At 44.4% G+C, this 15774-nt stretch overlaps 1 protein-coding gene across 2 annotated transcripts in view; it reads right to left on the reverse strand.

Moving 5' to 3' along the window:
- TTI1 (TELO2 interacting protein 1) overlaps nt 1–15774 on the reverse strand; it is a gene marked incomplete at its 3' end in the record, with an annotated part of 42064 nt that overhangs the window by 13767 nt on the left and 12523 nt on the right. For both annotated transcript variants that reach the window (XM_082857736.1, XM_082857735.1), the window contains 4 exons: nt 11790–14132; nt 7430–7639; nt 4338–4486; nt 1258–1398 (listed from right to left, as the gene is read on the reverse strand). In XM_082857736.1, the coding sequence (XP_082713862.1) occupies nt 1258–1398; nt 4338–4486; nt 7430–7639; nt 11790–14091 (2802 nt within the window). In that variant the 5' untranslated portion in view covers nt 14092–14132. The remainder of the gene's footprint in view (nt 1–1257; nt 1399–4337; nt 4487–7429; nt 7640–11789; nt 14133–15774) is intronic.

Here is a 15774-nt window from a genome sequence, read left to right on the forward strand (position 1 = left end):
TTACCGACTTTGTAGAGAACAAGGCACATATTTCAGGGCCCTCAGCAAGACTGCACAAGGCCTTACGGACCTCAAGGGTCACTAATGGGTCTGGGAGTGGAAAAGCAGCCTCAGTTACAGTACACGTATCTTTATATTTTTTCATTTTTCTATATTTGCTGTCATTTCAGATAAACTATTAATTTTCATAAAGGAAAACGGCACATCTGAGTGACTTAGCAAGACCTCCCTCCTTCTCCTCTCCCCAACCTCCCTCCTTCCCTCTCCCCCCCGCCCCCCACGCACATGTGCGTGTGCGTGTATGTGTCATTTTGTGTATTTTGGTTTGGAAAAAAATATTAACGATTTTTTATATGTTTTAAATGTAAGCTTACATTTTGGTCCAGTATATGCTGAAGAATCTTACAGAAACAAAATACTTTAGCCAAGTGTATTAGCTGCATTCCTGGCTTCATTCTATATCCTACGCATCTTTTTTCTTTGCCTCACCTTGCTCACCCACTTCTAATTGATGTTAGCTTGCTATGGTAAATGTATCTCTGTAACTTGCCTTAAGTGCTTTTCAGAACAAGGAAGGATATAAATAAATAAACCAAAATATGTGTGCTAATATAAGCCAAACTAAGTCAGGGAGAATAATACCTTACATACACAGAGGGCTTTTAACTTTTCAAAGCATTTCACTAAATAGTCCCACTTTATCCTTGACAACAACAACTATGAGAAAGGTGGGATAGGTGGTCATGGGCTTTGTCCAGAGTCACTCAGCTGGACAGAGGATGCCCATTGCTAGAACCAAGCCAGTCTTCATCTTGACTCTTGTGCCGTGCACAGAACATGGGCATGAACTCAGATTCAGGTACTATCACTTCCTAGCTGTGTGATCTTGAGAAAGTTCCTTAACTTTCTGGGCTTGTTTCCTCCTCTGTCAAAAATGGGGATACCAGTATCTTCCTTATAAGGTTGTTGTACGGAGATGAGCTCATGTGTGAAGTGCCAAGCATGTCGCCCGGCACAGAGGAGGTGCTCAATGAATACCGGTGGTCCTTTTCATCTACTAGTTCTCTCTGCTTCAAATTCAAAAGGAAACTGACTTTATTTTCTTCTCTGTGCTTTTCTTATTTGCCTATACTTTCTTCAAGGTATAGTAGGTCACAATTGGATAAAACGAGAACTACCCCCAAAAGACACCACTGAGCTCTGTGCTCACTTCCCTCCATCCCCATGACTGATGGCGGTGGGGCAATAGTGCAGTACCTTGAAGGCTCTGAGCACTGCCAGGGGGTCATCATTTGTGAGTCGGTGCACGAGCGAGGGCCACGCCCGATGAGCCAAGGGAAGGAGCTGGTTCTTGTGGGACTGCAGAACAACCACACACAGATCCAGCACATCTAAAACCTGCAAGAAAAGAGGACAGTATTTCGGCAGATAGTCAAGGTTTGAAACCAAATACCTGGGATCAAGTCACCATTTTAAAAGAGTAAAACTTAGAAACTCATGAGTCAAGGAAATCTTTACGAGTCCTGACTACATGCCAAGCACTGGCTAGGTACTGGGTGGGGGGCACACAGGGACAAAATACTTACGTTTCCTTTCCTTGGCTTATGGTCAACTGGGGAAAGACTTCAGGTAACACCGAAATAACGGGATGAATGACTACTAATTGTGACAAGTACAAGGAAGGAAAGTCAAGGGGGAAATGCAAGACACTAAAGGGGGGGATCTATACCATACAAACGGTTGGGAGGGCTTCTCTGAGGAAGTAACTTCTATAAGGAGGCATACTGGAAACAGTAACGAGGAAGACCCAGAGGAGGGAGAGCTTGCAGTGCTTAGAAAACTAAAGCAGGGCAGCGTGAGGCGTGACAGAGGAGGGGTAGGATGGGACTGGACCTCGACGATGTCACATTAAGACTTTTAATTTTGTACTGAATGTGGTGGGGAGCCGTGGAAATGTTCAGGCACGTGCTGTGATACAATTCATGTTTTTAAAAAGTCACTCTGGCTGCTGAGTGGAGAAGGGACTTGAAGTGGGAGTGAGAAGAAGTGAGGAGGCCCTTGAGGGAGCCACGGCGCACGTCCACATGGGAGGCGGGGAGTTACGCGGCTACATGGTCGTGGCCGAGGCAGAGAAGTGAAGGGTTTGAGATCTGTTTTGGAGATGATATGGCTTAAATTGCTGAAGGACTCACTCTTGGGGAGATGAAGAGAGGAATCAAAAAGAGCTGCTTGGGTTCAGGCTTAGTAACTGAATAGATGCAGGTGCAGCTTAATGAGACAGGAACAAAGGAGAAGGAGGAAACCGGGAGGGTGGGTGAGATCAAGTTCTGTTACCTCTAAATGGAGAGGTCAAGTAGGCAGCTGGGACACAGGTCAATCTCAGAAGAAAGGTCTGGGGTAGACTAGATGTAAATTGGGGTTTTTATCTTCCCTGAGAATATGTTTCCTGATCTCTCATGTCTCAAAGCTCACTGAAGACAGACGACCTGCTCAGTGTCACAGGCAGTGGTCGCCACGATAACCAAGTGCAGGCTTCCCTCCTGCACATATGGGCCAGCCTTCCCAGAGCAGGGGAAGGTACACGTCTGAGTCAGGAAGACAGAGTAAGGTCTGCAGTAAACCCTTACTGGATGACTACTGTGTGCTGGTCACACGGAGACTGGAACAGAAACAAAGAACAAAACAGGCCCTGCCCTTGAGGGCTGAATAGTTAGGCAGGGGAATAAGAGAAACCTCAGGAGAGCAGAGTAGTACAGTGGAAATGGCTTTGGTATCACTGACTGGCTTTGGATTTGAGTTCTGTCACTAACTGGGTAAGTTACATCATACTCCAGTGAATCATTCCCCTTCTGCCTGGAATGTTCTTCCGCCTCCGTTTGCCCCTGCAGGGCTGGCTCCTTCTCAGCCTTTAAGTCTCAACTTAAACATTATCACCCGACAACTGGTCTAAATCAGAACGTAGCTCCCTCTTATTCAACAGGGTTTGGTAGAGTAGGTTCCCAAAATGTGTTTACTACATGGGTTAATTTTCTATCATAGAACCTTCTTATTACCTTCATAGCATTTCCTCCACGTATATGTATTTGTGTATTACCCCTTTCCCCTCGAGAGACAGGAAGTTCCGTGAAGACAGGGATCATGTCTGCTTAGTTTCCTTCTATATACCCTCTGCCTGACCTATAGCAGTCCTCAATAAGCATTTAGTGAATAAGCGAATAAGTGAATGAGTGTATATGCCATGTCTGATGCTAACTGTTTTATATTTATAGTCAATGACCCACTGAGGTAGGTACCATCATTTTCATTTTACAGATAAAGAAGTTGATGCTCAAAAAGGTGAACTGACTTACTCCAGGTGGCACGGCTAGTGAAGGGCCGAGCCAGGGCTGGAACCCGGGTATGCAGATCTGACTCCAGTGTTGATGCTCTCAATAGCTGCAGTGTATATACGCTGCTACAAAGCCTCCAGAAGAGGGAAGACACTTTACTGATGTGTCAACCAGACACCACCAACAAAAGGCTCCTGAAGAGTGCCTCCTGAGTGGAAAACCCGACAATGCTAAGTATCTCTGGGAAGACTAAACAAATTCCGCAAAACCCAGATGCTGAGTGAGGTAATCTGTGGGTCAGGGTTTCCCAGCCCCCACCCATGACCAGGGCAAAGTGCTCTCATCACTACCAGTAATGCATGGAGGCGGCTGTTTCTCACTCCTGTTTGGGGCTAGGGAGGAATGGGTCAGGCTGTGCTTTCCTTTGGGTATAAGATCTGCCCCCAGGTGATTCTGAAAGCTGTGTCCCCCATGCCCACCCCGCCCCACTGTCCTGTTATCGGAGTCACTACTGTATAGTTTAAGTCTTTGCTGATGGGGAGGCTGCTTGGGAAACTGCTAGCAAACAAGGATGTAAGATTAAGAAAAGTGTTGGTGCCAGGCCTAGGATGAAAATGGAAACAGAAACAGAGACAAGGGCTAGCGTCAGGCTTGGACGAATGACCATTTCAAAATATTTAAACCTGTGTCCCACATTAAGTCAGCTCAGAAAGTGATATCCTTTCCAAATCATATGACTTTTTCCCCCTTGGAGATGCAATAACGCTCCAAAACTTTGTGGTTTTTAATTCTACCAAGGGGACTCAGATCCCTTTTGGCCTCTGGGCTGATACAGAAAGACGTAAGACTGGCATCCCACAGATAAATTCCTCCTGATGCCTTCTCTTGGCCACGGCACATGCACTGGGAGATAAGGGGGGGCTCCTTGCTCATCCATGTAGCCATTGCCAATAGACCAAACCTCAGTCCCGCAGCTCTGTGAATGCAGGGAAAGGGCCGCACACTGACCTTCAAGCGGATTTTCAGATTTTTGTCTGACATCAAGTGGATGCAGCGCTCCATCACGTCCGTGGCTATTTGGATCTGCACTGGCAGTGGTGGCTGCACACTGGGATCAGTGTCATTCTCATCCACTTCGGGAGGGTCTGACTGCTCCTCTGGAAAAAGAGCATAACTGGGGGCAGTGTTTTACGAGAGATGCCCCACCCCAACTTGATCTCCCAACTTCAGATAAGGAGTAAGACTTACAAGGGAAAATGTCTAGGAACTGACTTCAAGGAAACCATGTAAAATTTGGGTCAAGCTACGAGTCAAGATATTCACCAAAGCATTACCTGTAACAGCTAAAAACTGGGGGAAAACCTTCCATGTCCACTCAAGGGGGTACGGTTATATAAACCATGGTATATCCATACAATGAATGGCACATTATGAGGGCCTGAAATTTTGCATTTACCAAGGGCTTTAATGACAAGGGAAAATGCTTATGAAATAACATTGTGTTAAAAAGAGAAAAGCAGGATACGAAATTGCATACACAATGTGAGCACTATTATATAAAGTTTTATATAAAGATAGGAGGAAGTTCAAAATATTAACAGAGACGGGGTCATGAGTTAATGGATGATTTTTATTTTTTCCCTATATCCTTAGTTTTTTCTAAGCTGCCATTAATAAATATTTAAAATAAAAACATAAGAGGGCAAGATTCTAATTTGGAGCCCCAAGGCTGGCAGTTCCCTAGCTGGCCTCTAGCCCTTTACTCTCTTTCCTTTCCTTTTGGTTCATCTTTTGACTAAAGGGGGTACATGTCTGTCTTCTCTACCAGCCTGTAAGATCTTCTGAGGGCCAAGATGAAGCCTTACACATCTTGGTATGAGGGACAACACCAGGGCAGCCTGGTGCAATATACAGGGATGGGGTTTGGTCAGAGGACTAAAGTCTTGCCTCCACATCCTATTAGCAACTCCTCTCATCCCATGTCACCTCATTTGAAAAAAAGGGATAAAGCATGTATACCTCATCTGCTTGCTGAGAGTTAAATGAGATGCATGTCACCAGCTATTATCATTTTTCTCATTGCCTGGAGTGTTGCATTGCATGAGATAGGTGTTAAGTTTGTAAATTAAAACAACAAAATGACTTGAGAGTTGCATGAAACCCTGGCCAAAATTCCTCCCCTGAAGGTTATCCTCTATCTGCTTATAGCCTCCAGTCTCCCCACACCCTCAATACCAGCTGTGCTCATTTACACTGAGCTAAGCATTGCTCCCCTAACTTTCTGCCATTTCAGTTTCCTCTGCTGGAAAAACAGAACCTTACAGTAGAGTCCACACCTGTCTCTAACAGATGCTGAAAAGATAAATGAAAATGCATTTGTAGAATGCCTGGATTTCTTGGAGGAAGGGACGTCAGATATATAAGGTGCTCTTACTGTGGTTAAAACAAAAAACCCATGTCAAACCAACATCAATCCAAACATTCCATATAATGCCAAGTGTGTGGTGTGTACCTGATGAACGATAATTATAAGAATGATAAGGCTGTGCTTTTCTTTCTAGAGGAGGATTTGTTGTTTGAAATTCACCTACTGCGAAATGTTATCTGAGGGATGTGGATTTTGCTACCGGAAGAAAGATTTGATTCATTCAATCTGCTCCTAGCCAACATCAACTAGAACCAGAAGATCCTAATCATGAAAGAATTGATTCAGTGACAATGCTAGAATTTCAAACAAAAATGGCAAATCTGGATTATGAGGGATCAAGATGCCTCTTCTTCACGGTTTCTAGGCTTGAGCAAGGGGTGCAGTTTATGAGAAGGATTGGGTTGGCTCAAGAGACAAAACTGAGAAGAAAAAGCCTGATAGATTTCTGATTAGAAAATTCTGTTCTTGGGGAGAATAACAACTCAACTCTGCATAAATCATTATTTGGGCCTTGTGATGCTTCCCTGCTATTTAGAAGGAATTTGTTGCAGTTAGTTGCATTGAACTACTATTTCCTGTTATCCTGGAGGTATTTCCTGTTATCCTGGAGGTATTGGCTTCAGTTCATCAGAGTCTCAGAGTAGAGTGCCAAAAAAAAAAAAAAAAAAAAAAAAAGAAATCTGCTCTATTCCAACCTAACAAACTAATTTGGGACTCAGTTTGATTTAGGATAGTTCTGAGACCACCAAGCTCATTATGACTTGGCATTTTATATTTGCAGAGGAGATTCTAATAATTTATTAATCCTTCCGTGACCTGAAGCTCCAGATTGAGCTTGTGAATAAAACAATAGGCCAGAGCTTCAACTAGCCTGAACTCCCTTCTCCTTTATCGTATAAATTGGTAAGAAAAACACTGGAATCTACTCCTACCAATAAATAAAATAAATGGACAAAGCATGTGAAAAGATAATGGACATAAGAAAAAATTGTTAGGAAAGATGCATATAGAAAGATGTTCAACCTTTCTAGCAATCAAAGAAATGCAAAATAAAATAACGAGAACCATTTTAATTTAGCAAGAAGTAAAACTGGTAATAGTCAATGTTGGCAAGCTTGTGGTGAAACCAGTATTAATCCTGAACTGCAGAAGAGAAGGTGTAAATTGCCACAACATTTCTGAAAGACAATTTGGCAAGCATAACATGATGTTCATATCCCTGACCTAGAAATCCCACTTCTGAGATTTATACAGAAATATGCAAAAAGAAGGAAAAGGTCACGTGCATATAGAATCATGCACTGCAGCACTGTTTATTAGAGTGAAAAGCTAGAGGCAACCTAAACTTCCCACAGGGGAATGTATACTTAGTGGCAGCTATTAAAACATTAATTATGAAAACTCCATAGCAACATGAAGAGTTCCTTATTATATAACTAAATGCAAAAAGGGTATAATGCATTTAAACTGTGGCTGCAACCAAACAAAAACAGGTTTGCCATAGAAAAGGATGGAAAACGACTACACACAAAGAGAATGCTTACGTTAGCATGGCGGGGGTTATTTGTGACCTTTCTTATTTCCAAACTTTCTATCATGATGTTTCATTGTTTTTACGATAATCTGCTTCCAAAAGTAAAAAACAGCTGAGGCCAAAATAAATAATAGTTACCTTCTTCATTATCAAAACCCGAGACATTTCCATCTGCTACATCCTTTTCCCTGAGGTAGTTCAGCACAAACTGTTCAATGTCTTCGGCTGTTGTGGTATTCTCAAGTCCTTTCTCAAGACTTGCTGGTCTTTGGCTCAAATGACTTCCCTCTTCCCCTACACTTTGCTCTTGGAGTTGCCCGAGATGATCTGCGTCTGGGAACCACTGGGCTATAAATAAAGTGTTATAATGATCACCTTGGTCATTGACAACAGGCATTAGTACTTTCTAAGTAGAATAAGCTCTCTGCCATGGCCTGCATGGTGCCCACAGGATCCAGTCCCTACCTGTCTCTCCAACCTCCTCTTCTAACCACTCCCGGCTGCCCAATGTGCCAGGTATCCTCCTGCCTTAGAACCTTTGCACATGCTGTTCTTACTATCTGGAATACTTTAACCTCCTATGTAACATCTGGTTAATTCCAACTCACTTTTCATGTTTCAATACAAATATACATTACCTAGTAAAGCCATTCCTTGACCCCCGTGCCCCCCCAGCCCCGCCAATCTAACTTAGGTCTTTTATACGCTGTCTTATACAGCGCCATGTTCTTTTCTTTCAACTCATCACAATTTGTAATTACTGTATTTACTTTGTATATATTGTTTAGTGTCTGAATCTCCCATTAGACACTGTGTTCCATTGATCACCACTGGAAAGCCAATATGCCCAGCATGGAGTGGGTGCTCAAAATATATGCTGAATGAATAAATATGCTAGACTGGAGGAAAGCTACCAGTGACAAAATTCTGAGTGCAGGATACACTGCTCATTAGCGGAAGAAAGGCTCTGCAGAGCCTTGAGAACGGACACAGTCTCACACAGATATCTGACATAAAATGCTTCAGAAGGCTGGCATTTTCTCTCCAAAGCTTTTCCTTTTTTAGTGATGCTCCAATACTTCTGATGTGTCACCGCAGAATAAGCCTTAAACATTACAGAACCAGTGGTTTTCAAACTGTGTCTTGAGGAGCCCTAGGGCTCTGCAGAAATGTCTCAGGGTCACAACAGGGAGGGCACCCAGAGACAGCAGGTTAAAGTGTGGGAACAGAGTTTCTATGCCTTCTTTTACCAGCCCTGCTCTAATTTGAACTCTTTTTGTATACTGGGGTCCCCCAGGGCTTCATTTCAAAAAAGGCTCTTAATACTTAAAGAATGAATCAACAAGAAAACTCTATGGCCTGAATTTTTGCCCTCCTTTTGCAGACAGCAGAGGAGAAGTCTCTGATGACCTTTAGCACCTGCTAATCTCTTTTCTATCAAGGAGCATCTGCACAGAGCCACAGCAACAGCAGATGGGCTACGCCAGGGTCAGGCCACTGGGAGCAGCAGAGAGCAAATGCTGGATATGAGAGCGGTTAGTCCAGTACCTGGAGATTCCTACGTGAAGGGATCGATTATGCCATTTCTTCAGTGCCCAGACATAAATCTGTCCTTAATGTACTCGGAGGGACTGCATTCCCAATGGGTTAAAGCCAGGGCCCAGCATTTACACTGCTAAAAGTAGACATGCTGCAAAGATTATTTTCTAGATTTAAGGCAAAGCAGCTCGACCTCACTCTTAATGCAAATTAAACTGTAATAAGGTGCACTTTTTCTCCTACTGGATTAGCAAAGATCAAAAAGCTAGGTAATATACAGTGTGGGTGACGGGGTGGCAAAATTGGCGCTCTCTTACATTGCTGATGGGAGTTTAAATTGGTGCAACCTCTTCACGGAGCAATTTGAAACTCTTTATCTATCACAGATTTAAATGTAATACCCTCTAAGCCAGCAACTGTCTTAGGAATATACTCTACTGGTATACTCAGACATGTCCAAAATGACCTACAGAGAGTACACTACAGCATTTTGGGGGTGGAGGGGGGCAAAAGACTGGAAACAACCAAAATGTCCACCAAGAAAGGGCTGCTTAAATTATGGTGCAGCCACACGATAGAACATTGTGTGTCCAGAAAAACACGGCCTTGCATGTGTGGATGTGGCACAGTCTCTGAATGCTGAGGTATGTGGTATGGATGCTTTCTCATTTTCAAAGCTACCCAACTTTTTTGTTGTTATGAATAATCACTGGATCAGCAGGTGGTGCTAAGCAGTAATTTAACTGATGGTTCTTGCCTTCACTGTGGAACCTAATGCTTTTTTAGTCAATGCCTGTGAAACACTGTGTATGTGGTAACTCAATTTCCTAAAAGACATAGTGGGTTCTTTTAAAACCTTTTGGAAGTTCTCTGAGACCACACTTCCACTCCCATCTTAAAAGAGTGACCATCAGTTAGACAATTCGAATGACAAGAGGAAACGCCAGCAGGCAGTGCTACTTTGATTTGTGTGAGACCGATCCACTCCCCAGGACTGCTTACCATTCAAAATGCAAGTGTGGTCTGGGTTATTTCAAAACTTTCAGAAAAGCTATCCCCACTTCTGCTGGTTTTCCTAGGATGCTCTCAAGTCAAGCTTAGCCATCCTCATTTTCCTCTCTGCAATTTAGAGAAAAGGTGCTACACAGGATTCCTCTTTAGAGATGACCAAAGACATTGGCAATCCAAGGCAATTCAATTCTCATGGCCCAAATGGAGATATCTCCTGAGAGGATATATTTAATAGGCCTTTTGTTAATATATTTTTTAAAACTCAAACTGACATGTAGTAGAGTTCCTCAAAACACTAAGGATGGAAGCCTGGGGTGTATTTGGGCCATGGAAGCCACTCATAGTCTAAAATCTATAAGCAGTAAGCCAGTCTTAGGAGTGTTTCCATGTTCTTCTTGGTCACCACTGCCATCCCAGTGACTAGTCCAGCACACAGGCTTCCGAGTGGTTGCAAAATACAACCCCCACTCCTTCCCTTGGTCTACAAGGCCCCGTGGGATTCATCCTCACCCAGCCTTCCAATTTCATCTTGTGTCACTGTCTCCACAATTGATCTCTTCTCCATTCTCCAAAGACCCCAAGCCCTTTCTTCCCTCCAGGCCTTTGCACCTGCTGTTCCCTTTGCCTGAATGTTCTTAAAAAACATAAAAATGATGTGACAGCTCCATATGTACTGATGGGCCCTTCTCAGCCTTCAGGTCTCAGCTCTACTGCCGTTTCCTCAGAAAGGAAGTGCCATGATCAAGTCCCCTGACCACTCTGCTACTGTCCTGTTACCCTCCTGCAGTAGCAGGAAAGCTCCTTGAGTTTATTCATCCTCTTCACTGCTGAATCCTGATTACTTAGCACAGTGTCTAACATACTGCAGGTAAGCTTTACTGAATAAATAAAAGAATATGTACACTGCATGTGAACGTTCATGAATGAATGAATGAACACTGGAAGTGGTATCAGCTACAGGGCAGAGAACTGTCCCTGTTCAGTCACCTTCCTTGAGAAACTTTCTTACATGGTCTTAGCTTTTTCAGCTGACAAAATGAGGTCAGTGACCTTTCCACCTACTTTGGCGGCTATTAGAAGTACTGAAATAAATACTGGAGGTATGCTCTTTGGATAAAAGGAACTCATGTATATAGCTCATATATATATATATATATATATATTTTTTTTTCATTCGAAGATTGACTATCCAGTGAAGGGATTCTCTTTCTTATAGTCCAAAACTTTGCCATTTTAATGGTGGGTAACACCTCCAACAGACACCCAAAAGGGTGAAAGGGAAGTAGAGAAATTCAAACCACCTCATACAATTAAAAGGTTAAAAGAAAGTTTCTAGACCTGCTCTGTCCAACATGGTAGTCACTAGCTAGCTACATGTGGCTATTTAAATAAAAATAAAAAATTCAGTTCCTCAGCTGCACTAGCCACGTGTAGTTATTATATTGGACAGAACAGATATAGAACAGTTCCATCATCACAGAAAGGTCTATTGGACAGTACTGTTCTAGATTATCTGTGGACTGAATAATTTAAGTTAGCCCTGTTCTCCATTAGCATAGATACTGCTAACTCTAAATACTGTCAGAAGCAGTCTGGTATATTGAAAAGAACAAAATTGTCATAAATCCTGACTTTCCTCCTTATTGTGTGACCTTGGCTAAGTAGGAGCTCACTGAGCCTTAGTTTTCCTTACCTGCAAAATAATGTTTACATTTAGTCTGCAGGGTTTATGTCCCTGGGACAGAGCAGGGGTTCAATAGATGGTAGAGATTATTAAAAGTATAAAAACATAAGCAATGGAACTCTACCATAACATGTGGGACCAGACAGACACCTATTCAGATAACGTCCTCCATAGCATAACCCCAAACAAAGAAAGAAACAGTTAGATGAACAAGGATACTAGTCCTTCCCTCCAATCAGCATTAAAAAAGGGCTCTCAATGTACCTAATGCTGCCAGCAGGGCATGCAGTACACTGACAAAGGAAGTTGTTCTCTTATCATAAAATTGGTCCAGGGTAGCCAAGACATCTTGAACCACATCTGCCACCAAAGGGAGCAGGCTAGCATCTGAGTTCTGTAGCATGACTTCCAAGACCTTCGGGGTATGCGGGTGGAGAGATAGATGACGCAGATTTAAAGAGATCCCATTTACCAAATAGTCTGAATTCTGATTGATCAGCTGCTGCAGGGAGTCGTAGCCACAAGCCTGGCAAATGTCCATCATGGTACTGATGGCCGCCTGACTGATAAGCAAGGTTTGGTCTCCAGCTTTCTCCAGGACTGGATACAGGGCTGACATCAAGAGCAAACGGAAGTCTTTCCCTAGTGCGTGTGCAAAGTGGCCAATCCCTTCCAACTGGATGCATATTTGCCAGATGTTGCTGTTCATGGAGCAGATCGTGGGACTTGGCTTTGAGAAGGTGGGAGAAGAGGTAGCCTGGCAGGTGTGTGCACCAGAAGTGAGGGCCTGAATGCCTGACTGCATCATCATCAGCTCCTCTCCCACCTCTTCAGCTTCCAGGCAAGTGACCAAATACCAGTTTTCCTGGCTTGTGTATTCTTCAAGTATTGATGTCACGATCTCCCTCAGTTCCTCTGGGTTTGTTTTAATGTGTTTTTCATGAACATTCTCTACCCCTAACCCAGCAGCCCCTACAACCAGTTCATTTAGGATCATGGCGGCCTGCTTCCGGTAAACCACAGACTCGTGGTACAGTTCCATAAAGGGATCCACGAGCAAGTAGAGGTTCCCATAGAAACCAAGAAGCTGACAAACCTGCCTCAAGAGCAGGAAAACCCTCTCGTCATTGAAGAAGCGAAAATATCTCCTCTGCATTTGAGCCCACGGCCGGGAGGCTGAAGTCTCTGGAGAAGTGCTCAGGTGCTCAGAGTTCCAATGCCGCTCTTCAACGATTTTGACGTCGGCCACATCTAATTCCAGAACTTGGATAAGCGCTTTGGAAAGGCGCTGGAGATGGGCCACAGAGTTGAGGACAAAGTTCACTTTGGGGCCCAAGAGTTTCAGGTACCCGAGTAACAAGGAGAGAGTAGACAATCTGCCCTGATCGTCTTGGGAGTTCATCAGGCGGGGAAGGGACGTGGCAAGGGAGTGCAGGTTTTCTGACAAGATGTCAGCAAAGGCTCTGCTGCCCACCACGACTTTCTCATCTGCAAAACGTCTCAGAATTTTATTGCATTGGGCTTGGACGTCAGGACTCTCATCATTTACCAGACTCACCAGAGCCTTCAGAAGGGGACCAGCCGATTCGACCAGTGACTGACTGCACTTCAAGAGAAGGGCCTCGACAAAGTCTATCACTTCCAGCCTCACCTTCCAGTGTGGGTGAACTGAAACGCACTCGGTTATCTTTTTAATAAGGACAGTCAACCTGTCGCCGGTATTTTTTACCCAATTGGCTTCCCTGTGAACCAACAGCTCCGCTACTCTGTGCTCCACGGCAGGCTTTTCTCGGACCTCTGAGACTCTTCTGAGCTGTTCATCAGCCATAATGAAGCTCACTGTCTTGTAAAAGACCTTTAGGGAAGACACGACAATGCTGTGCCCTTGTTTAAAGTCTCCTGTGATGATCCTGGTCAGTGTAGTTGAGAGGCCAGGTAAAAAAGAAGCAAACAAATCCCCCAGCTGCTTTTGCTCAAGTTCATCCAAGGACCTTGGATGGTCTTGACACTCACATTGAAAGAGTAGAACCTGTAAACATTTTAAGGCAGCCATTTTAATTTGTTTTGATTTCTCCTGTTCTGCTAGGCCTAACAATAAAGATACAGCAAATCCTAAACGAGGCAGAATGGAGGGCTCATAAATAGTCAGAATGATGTCCCCATAAGCCGAGTGCATTAATGCACTGAGGCCCTGGATCACAGCCAATTTCAACTCCTCTGACACAGCTGCAGGTTTCTGAGAGTTGGGTGAATACAGGCAAGCAGAGAGTTCTGAAAAGAGTTCCTGGAGAAGTTCTTGTTCCTTCACACACGTTGAAGAGAGGACAAGGGTGATGCATTCCACCACACTCTGGATCAAGTGCTCTCTTTTGGGGCCCGGGGTCTTCAGGGTAAATCGCAAAGGGAAGAGGATGTACTGCTGAAGTTCCTGAAGGGCAGAGTCACTCACGACTTGTAACTGTGCCTGCAGACACTCCACATTCTCCACTGTCTGGGTCTTTGTGAGCTGAACACAGATGGGACGCAAGACGCCAAAGGCCTCCTCTGGAGTATCAAAAACCGCCATTGTGCAACAGGCTTCCTCTCACTGAGCAAACACCCTGCAGGCTGGAGGGAGGAGACTTTTCAGTAAAGAAGGCCAAGCTCAAAGAAAATACAAAGTGAACTTGCACTCATTCATTCAACAGACATTCAGTGGGGGCTTATGTACCAGTCACTCCACAGAGTGCTAGGGGAGCAATGGAACGGAAAAGAGCCGGTTCCTAGTCTTAGGGAGCTCCCAGTCCAGGGAGGGAAGCAGATGTACAGTTACAACACAGTCTCTTAAGAATTAGGCTAGGCCTGTGCTTGTGGTCCTACGTGAGTATAGAAGACGTATGCGTCATAACACTCAGAAAGCCAGGGTGGGTTTCACAGGAGGAAGATGCTTGAGCCAAGACTCAAGGGAGGAGTGAATTGGAACCTGTGGGCTATTCTAAGGAGTATGGATTTTAACCTGTGATAGTGATGGAGAGCCACTGAAGGTTCTGTCTTTTTTAACTTGAGGTATAATATACATACAGCGAAAGGCACTAGTCTTAACATAACAGCTCAGTGAATTTTAATGTACGCAGAGACTCATAGAACCACTACCCAAAATAAGATATATAATATTTCCAGCACCCTGGAGGGCTCCCTCATGCCCCTTTGCAATCAATTCCTATTTCCCCTGCCCAGAGGTAACCATTACTCTGACTTTTATCAGCCTGGACTAATTTTGCCTGTTCTTGTCATGGAGAGATTTCAAACAGAGGTGATAGGAACAACTTTATGCATTGAAAAGACCCCCTGGCAGCCAGTAATACAGGAGAAGACTCAGAGCTGGGTGAGACTGAAAGCAAAACAAAATGAAAGGGAGTGGCCAGAGAAATGGGAAAACCAGGAGCGCACACCATCACAGACACCACGGGAGAAGAGAGATTTGAGCAGGATGGAGAGGTGGATGGCAGGCAGGCAGTGAAAGGAGACAGGTTTACAGGTAAGTGAAGGAGCTGTGCGACTTTACACATGGGCTGTCAGCCCATGACTTTGCATTTCCCCTCACAGAGAAGAGGCTCTTTTCTCTGTGAGGGGAAATGCAAAGTCATGGACTGATAGCGAATAAGAAGGCGGGTAAACAGAGGGCTTGAGGAGAGAAATAAAATTCTCAAATATTCCCTTTGGGGAAGCAGAGCATGCTGGGAAGACACAAAAGTATGGCCCAAGGGTACTGAGGACTGAGTTGAAGCTGGAGACCATTAAACACGCACAACTGTAAAACACTGGTACCGGATAGAGGCTTAGAGATCATCTAGTCTGGTGGTGTCTCCTCTCTCTCTCTCTGTCTCAGCTCTATTTGCTGGGGGCTTCTGAACAGATGATGACAAGAAAGTGTCCACTGCTTCTCGCTGTCCCCAGTAGTGCTGGCAGGCAAGTGGTGCCTGGTGGGTGTGGGCAAGACCTGCTCAGCCCAGAGAGAGAGCTGGTGCTGGATATCCTCCATGGGTCAGGAGAGGGCTCCAGGGCAACAATCAGGCTCTCATACCCTGGACAGAGTCTGGTCCACAGAACTCCATGAGAGGAAAGGCAATGCTGGTCTGTGAGGTTCCTTGGGGGGATATCTCCTGGTCTGTGACCCTCAAGAAGCCAGGGAAGGGAAGAAGCTCAAATTTTCCCTATTCCAGACTAGCAAAATGCCAGGTGTGGAGGCCAGAAAGCTGGGCCAGGGACT

This window comes from Leucopleurus acutus (genome assembly GCF_964270905.1).
Source record: "Leucopleurus acutus genome assembly, chromosome: 16".
Lineage (NCBI taxonomy): Eukaryota > Metazoa > Chordata > Mammalia > Artiodactyla > Delphinidae > Leucopleurus > Leucopleurus acutus.